Here is a 7,748-nt window from a genome sequence, read left to right on the forward strand (position 1 = left end):
GTTTTGGCTACACATTAGACTACATGGATGCAGCTTGGTAGTTAAAATTGAAGATTTTTTATCTGCAATAAAACATCCCTTTAATCACAATTATTAATAAACCCATGGCCAAAAATAAAATTTACGTGACCTTGTTTTCGGAAATGTAATAAACTAGTGTCTACCATTTCAAGAATCCTTTTTTTTTCCCTCAAAAAATTTAAATTTCAGACCCACAACCAGATTTTTCCAAGTTTATTTTGATCAATGATCAATCGGTGTTCCTTAGTTTAAGTAATTTTGCACGTAAATAAAAGAATCCAACATAAATGCACACGACCTAATCTCCATAGAAGAAGTCCTGTAGGTAATGACAGTTATGCTAATAATTTGATTTAAACACATAAAGTTAACTTGCCTTTGGTTTAAATCTGTGACAAAATTTTAATTCTAAAATTTGCTAATTGTTTGCATTTCAATATATTTTTTCTCTAAGCCAAGCTTACTTAACTTCAATAATTAACTTCCAGGTCTAATTTGACATTCAGTTTACATAAGTGTGTACAGACGAGCTGTTTGAGCGGCTTTTAATAAGTTATTTCTAAGAACTGGCTTTTAAGGTGGAATGGCTGAAAAGTCCAGAAACAAAAATATTTTCCAAAGTTAAGCTTATTTTTTCTTATATACTTCCATGAAGAACTCAGCTGGGTATAAACAACTATTCTAGGTTAGCTTAGCTGCAAGTTAATCTCAATTTTAGCAGTTGTTGATTAAACTGAGCTTGAAAACCCTCAAAGATGCAGGTTTAAAAGCTTTACTGGTGGCTGATAATCAGAATTATTAAACCATTACTCCATTCTTAATTATGGACTTCAGCATCACTCAGTAATTATATCAAAACATGCAGGAATCTCTCTTCAAGTTGAGTTCCAGTGTTGTCAGGTTAATGATAATGATCATTAGCTGTACAGGTAATTTAAATCTGCAAGTAATTAAGTCTTTCATGACTCTCTTCTTCACCTGCTTTGCTGATGAGTATTGAACTAAACACATAATGCTGCTTTTTTTTTTTTTAATCTTCAAATTATTAGGAAGCAGGTGATGCTAACTAGCAGTGTCTAAGACTGTGAGGTTGACATTAACCAGCCATTCAGACTCTCCTGAATGCCCTCAAGACCGGTAGATTACAGATGACAGCCACTTCAATGCTCAAGCTGGAAAACGATTTTAAAGTTTAAACACTTTAAGAAAGGACGGATGATTTGATATTTACTTAGACCAATTATAAATAATTTAGATATTTAAAATCTAATAAATCATTATAATGAGAGCTTGCTAGATAGAAAAGTAAATATGCATTTCTCCTATGTTCTCGGATATTGATCACATGAGCAAATAAAGCTGCTCATCATTAAGTAAATTTAGTCCCATTTTCTGCACATAGAGGACATTTAGACGATGCACCACTGCTCAGTTCTATATTATTCCGGGTGGAACTGATGCTCCACAAGAATAAAAACAGAATATTGCTCACCCACTCATTAACCTTCTGTGACAATCGCACAAAATTACTTCCTATTTTAGTCAGCGTCTCTGCATGTATTTATATTCTACAAAACAAACTCAAACAAAATGAAGTCGGGCTTAGTTTTGATGTAAAATGTGCCAGACTATATTCAACAATCAAGCAACTAGTTAGCGTAGCTTTCGGACTATTAGCCGCACCTGAATATAAGCCGCAGAAGCTAAATTGCATGATTTGTACATATACAAGCCGCACCAGACTATAAGCTGCAGGTTTTTTATGTTTGATTACCATTTGGTAAATTGTTTGTTTTGTTTTGATATTGTTGTTTAATGTTGGATTATTTGCTAAAAAATAAAGTGAAGTGAAGTGATATGGTTCGTGCACAGAGAGGATTGTCGGCAAAGAGGCAACTGTTTGGGGAAGCTCCTTTTTATAATTTCTACCAGTACGTTCGTTTTCCATAATGAGGGTGTCACACAAACTGTCTTGCGCTCGCAATGTCCGTCTTTCTCGCTGTCAAGTACCACTCGCGGTAGAAGTCTACTTCTGGAGGGCCTCTGCATTCCCGCGCGTGCGGCTACCGTACTTGTGTGTTGAAGCAAACGTGATGTCAACATGGTGGATGGTAAAATCCATAGATTTAGGTATTACCCTAATGGCCGTTAGCTGTACAAGTCCATAGATAAGCCGCATTGTTATATAAGCCGCAAGGTTGAAAAATTAGGAAAAAGTCGGGGCCTATAGTCCAAAAATTACGGTAATCCAACTTGAAAAACAGTCTTATTGGTGAAACGAGCTGCTGTTTTCACCTACCTACATACAGTACAGGATCATATGGGGTGAGAGTCCAGCTAAAAATACACGGCTGTGTTAAGTGTCAGAAAAGAGACGAACGAGGATATAACAATTAGAAACACAATTAAAACCAAAGGCAGCTGTAAGTGGGATATGTTGAGCTGCAAGGGAACATTCTGTCCTTGATGATTGTGTGACAAGACGATGACAAATATAGAGCTCTAAGTGACTTAGGGATGGAGGGAAAAAATCTGTGATGGCAAATCAAACGTGTCATAGTAACTAAAAAATGCAGCAAATTTATGATGTTCCCAAGCTGCAAGGTTACGTCAACCTGAACAACTCAAAGACGAGGAGAGGGTAGTAATTATTAGAAAACTAAAAAACAAATCAATATTTTGCATTTATGATAAAAAAGTATTTTTTTATCTGTCAATAAGCTATATCCAGAACTCCTCAAATGGAAAAGTTTTAGTTTCATCTGGTTTAATTCTGTTAAAATCGATTTGCTAAATAATCGTTAGTTGCAGCTCTGGTAGTAAGGGTTTGAAACATTTATCGTTATTAGATTATTACCATAAAATATCATGATGAGGTTTTATATGTGATATCATCCCAATGTTTTTTTTTTTTTTACAAGAAATGACAAGAAAATAAAATGCCTGTTACATTAATTGCCAATATCATTGCTAAAATTTTGTTAAATTCAATGCAATTTCATCTTGAAAACTTAGTGCTGCAGCTATGTTCAAAACCATAAGTGTGTTTTTATTCTTTTTAGCCTGATTGGCTTGTTAAAGAACCTTTGAAGAAGCTCAATTGTAGAACATCCATAGAGCCACATGTGGTTGCAGACCCTAGGACTAAAGAATAAGTGCCTTGATTTATACAAAGAGTTGTTATCCGGATCTGGAAAATCCTTAAATTCCTACTTTTCCAGGTGTAAGAATCACTTGCATTCGACTCAGAACCTGGACTTAGAATGAGGAACAATGCAACCTACAGAGGAAGCATGGTGTGCTGGAGGTTTCCTGAGCTGTATTAACAGCCAAATATACCTTCAATAAGATGACGATCACAAAAATTGACAGTTGGCCCATGAAACGGCCCTGATTTCGGTGAATTGTAAATCTTAGTCGTCTAATGGAACTAAAATCTGATCTAATGATGCTCCAGCCTAATATGCAGAAATCAAGCAGCTTATTGCAGCTCGATAACTTAAACAACGACAAATTAAACCTAAGCTGGTTGCAACTTCCAATCACCATTTCTCTCACCCTTTTGTTTCTTTCCGTTCTTCCTCAGAGCTCTTCCTCTCTGAATTTGTAGGTTTCTCTCCTTCTCTCTTCTCTGGTTTCTCTGTCTTAATTCCTGCTTTTCTGGGAGCTAAAAAAAAAGTAAAAAAAAAAAAAAACAGAAAAGGTGAGGGTGGAGTAAGTGGTTTGAAGCTGGAAGAAATTTGCTATCTTCTTACACCAATAAAAGTGCAGAACATTTTGAAAGGGACATTTTTAATGCAAGCACAGAGCAATGCAAATTCCTCCTCACCAAAGAAACTGCTGATTGGGGTTTTCTTGGCTGGCTCCTTATCTTTCCGCTCCCTTGCCTGTTTCTGCTTTTTTTCCTCTGTTTGACTTTTTGGGCTCCCTGTGTCTTTCGTGTCCTTTTCAACCACCTCCTCTTTGGGGCCCTCCTCATCATCGGTCTTCTCCTTTGCTTCATTTTTCTTTTCCGCCCCCTCAGCTTTCTTTTCTTTCTCATCCGAGATCTTTTCTTCCACCTGCTCCTCCTCCTTCTTGGCCTTCTCTCCTTCGTCTTTCTTCTTGTTCTCCACCTCTTCATCTAGGCTGTTAGCCTCAGCCACTGTCTTTTCAACCTTTTCTTCCTTTGCTCCCTCCTCCATGGGTTCATCGGTGTTCCCTACACAGGGGAAGACAGAAAGAGAGTGAAGTCATTGAAGAGATAAATGCCAGTAGGTTTAGTGAGGGCAACCATTTTTTTCACAATATTTTTATTTTTTTGGTGAGGCCATGTTTGAAGCTACTTTCTTCTTCAATAAACGCTGCAGGGGATATTTCTGAGCTTTCCTTTTCACCCAGACACTCAGGTAGGAGCGGAAATTACTATTGACAAACTTGTAGCATCGGCTCCCAGCAGACGGACAGGGTCATGGTACTGGCTGGTTGATACCAGACATAAAACTCATTTTCCTCAACTGCACTTTAAATTAAGCCAAACACTACTGATTTCCACACTCCTATCGGGAGTTTATCAAAACGGCTGTCTGACAAGCTAGGAGCACAACAGAAGATATATCAGTCAAAGAGATGCTGTTAAAAAAGTTTGTGCACCCTTACAGACCTTTTAGTCTTTGCTTTTTAATCAAACTTGCATGTTTTGAATCATTAAGGAAAGATGAAACACAAAAGTAATTCCCAAATAATGATTTAATTCATTTACAGGGGGAAAAAAAAAATCTATTGGCCACAAAACCTAATAGCGAACGAACTAGGCTTGTATTACATCCAATGAGTCCTATATATCGCTGGGGAGACATTTGTCCAATCCTTTGCAAGATTATCTAAATTTAGCCAAAGGAGAAGACATTTAAAATGTATTTAAATACAGTCTTTGACTAGGCCACTTCCAAACCACAGTTGTTTTTTTTGAGTTTTGGATCCACATCTCACTGCGTAACCCATTTGAACTTCACATGGACGCTCTCCTTCAGAACGGTCAACAAAAAAAGCATCTGTCATTGTTAACTGTTGTTGGGACATGAACCATGATAAAGCTTTGGACATTCAGGACCAATGTCCTTTGACCAATGTTTCATCCTAACATGTTCACTGAAGAAGAAGATGCAGTTTTGCTCATTAAACAGCTGTGAGACCTCTCTTCTCTGCTCTGCAACCTGCTCTCAGCCCAACTTGCTCCACAGGACACCTCCATTAGAGGTGTGCCTTGCCCCCCCCAAGGAGCTGAGATCAGTAAAAACCACAACACAAGGGATCTCTTTCTCTTTCCGTGAAGCTGCCCGGGGGCTTCACATTGTGAGAGGACAAACCCCCATGGAGACCCAGGCAAAGGCCCACATCTACAGAATGACCCAAGCTAAAGGCTGATTTATCCTCAGAAACTGGGTCTTCATGTGTGTGTCACAGTGAACGCAAATATGCCCCCGCCCCTTCCGCAGACACTCTGGTGCTCCTCTCCAAAACTGTAGTTGACTGCAGACAGTGCTGTAGACAGGAGGCCTCTGATTGGTCAAATCTAAGTCACACTAATTGTATTTCCTATTGGGTACCTTGCCGGCTTGTTTTGTTTGTATGACCGCCATTGTGGAAAACGACTCATGAAGTTGAACCAGCTTGAAGAGCGAGGTGCGTGAGAACGCTGGGAACCTTTTTCCACCTGGATCCCCTCTTTTTTTCGCCCTCATATCTCTCCGTTGTCACACAAACTTGCCCCCACTTCCTCACCGCCTCAGCCATAACTAGACCCACAGCTGGTTTGTGATTGTACCTCTTGCGTTGTAGCGTGGAATAACAGCGCAGACCACGCTTCAATATTGGGCATAAGTCAAAAATATCTGCAACAAGCTCACTGCGACACACTGCTGCTGGAGGATAACCAGCCCTTGAGTCATGGTGGTTGATATTTCATAACCGAACTGCTGCAAAACAGACCGTTTGCAACATTTCCTCCTGAGTTTCAGAACTTACAGAACTGGACTTAAGGTGTTAGCCTCGTAAAGAAGCGTTTCGCTTGGTGTGAGGTATGTGAGAGAAAGGGAAACCCCCCTTTGCTGTGAGCCTTCCCTGCTAAGCTGCTAAGAGCTGGAGGGAATTCCACCTTTCCAACATCGGCAGATGTATAAGGTCTGGCACAGTTAGGGACAGATTGTAGTTGAACAATATATCTTTTGATGACTTTGTTCATTTCAAGCGTTTACTGATGAGTAAAGACAAAGCTAACAGGATGGATTGCATGGAACGCTATGCTACAGTAATATGTTTGGAGCTTTTGTTGAAGCTTGGACAAGCTTTATTTTACTAAGGGTTTAAGACTAATATAACGTTAGTGTTCATGTGTTCCTCAGATGCTCATTACATTTTGATTACCAAGTATAACCAAGAGTAATTTAATGGAATCCTCATGTCTATTCACTGCTAGCTATTTCAAAGAGGATAAAGAATCATTTAACTAAAGGTTATTGGTTCCTAATTAAGCAAATCGTTTAATAAAACATTATTTGGCCAAATAATGTTTTATTCACCTCATGGATTTGCATTGTAAACTTGTCTGAAAACATTTCAATTGCTCTAAATTAGTGAAAAGCTAATTTGATCATATCCCAAATTCTTCCAGATAAACTTTGGTTGTCAAACAGAAAAATCCATCTTAAACTGTAATATGGTTTTTAACCATGTGTTCCCTTCCCCTTTGTATGTAGTAGTTTAGTTTCACTAGTTTTAGTCAAGAGTTTTTAACTGAAATAGGTTTGACTTGGAGCTGAAAGATTTTTGTTAAGAAATTAATAATAAGCTAATCATCTGTGTGTACCATGATTTGAGCTTGATTCACTCTTTCATTTGTTGTTGTAACACACAGACAGTAGGGTGTGTGTTCATAAACAATATATGACCGTCTGAATAATGTCACTTTAAATAAGATATTTACCACCCCTACCGGGGAGGGCTATAAATATACTATGAAGCTTCACAACACTGTTAAGGTCCAGAAGCTTCTTCCTGAAAAGTCATTGATTGGCTTTTGAAATAATTTCGTTAGCCCCACAAGGCTTAGAAAAAGCTTTATAATCCTTTGTAAATTGGTCAGTGTCAATGAAATGGTTTCCCAATGTTTCCTTAAATTTCTTTAGATATGGGCATGTCTGGTTGATTTATATTCTCCATTTACAGACGTTAGAGAGTCAGACAGGTTGTAGTAAAGTGGTTTAGGTCTGGCAGTGCTTAAGGCCTGGGTGGAATTGAAAAGAGCTTTTCATTAAATGTGGATAACCAAGTTGATTCTGGATTAAATAAGGTGGTCATTGCTTTTTTTTTTTTCTTCTTTTTATTATGAGCTGAGATTGGTTTGGATAGTGGTCGCCCCCCACACCCTCCTCTCAGCAATCCATTTATGAAGACTGTTAGAAGTCTGTTAAAGTCTAATCATCATTATCTAAAGAAATGGGTTTAATGATCTACACTACAAAAAATTTCGCTCCAGTTCACTCCGATGCACTCACAGCGTCAATTAAAAATGTTGGATTATAAAACTTGTAAAATAACATTTGATTTAAGTGTGATTTTTTTTCGACAATTAATAATTAAATAGGAAACGCAGGGCAACATGAATGGAGCGAGGTGTTACATTCACAGCTGGGAAACAGTGCGATGATTTCACAGCCGGTTAAATAAGACAATACACATTAGGGATG

The 7,748-nt window shown here is 38.1% G+C and overlaps 1 protein-coding gene across 1 annotated transcript in view; it reads right to left on the reverse strand.

Moving 5' to 3' along the window:
* lig1 (ligase I, DNA, ATP-dependent) overlaps window positions 1–7,748 on the reverse strand; it is a 101,060-nt gene that overhangs the window by 70,666 nt on the left and 22,646 nt on the right. The window contains exons 6-7 of the mRNA XM_015387230.1: window positions 3,851–4,222; window positions 3,580–3,688 (exon numbers count right to left, since the gene is read on the reverse strand). Coding sequence (XP_015242716.1) covers window positions 3,580–3,688; window positions 3,851–4,222 — 481 coding nt within the window. The remainder of the gene's footprint in view (window positions 1–3,579; window positions 3,689–3,850; window positions 4,223–7,748) is intronic.

The sequence above is a fragment of the Cyprinodon variegatus genome, unplaced genomic scaffold (genome assembly GCF_000732505.1).
Source record: "Cyprinodon variegatus isolate N-32 unplaced genomic scaffold, C_variegatus-1.0 Scaffold17, whole genome shotgun sequence".
NCBI classification, from domain to species: domain Eukaryota; kingdom Metazoa; phylum Chordata; class Actinopteri; order Cyprinodontiformes; family Cyprinodontidae; genus Cyprinodon; species Cyprinodon variegatus.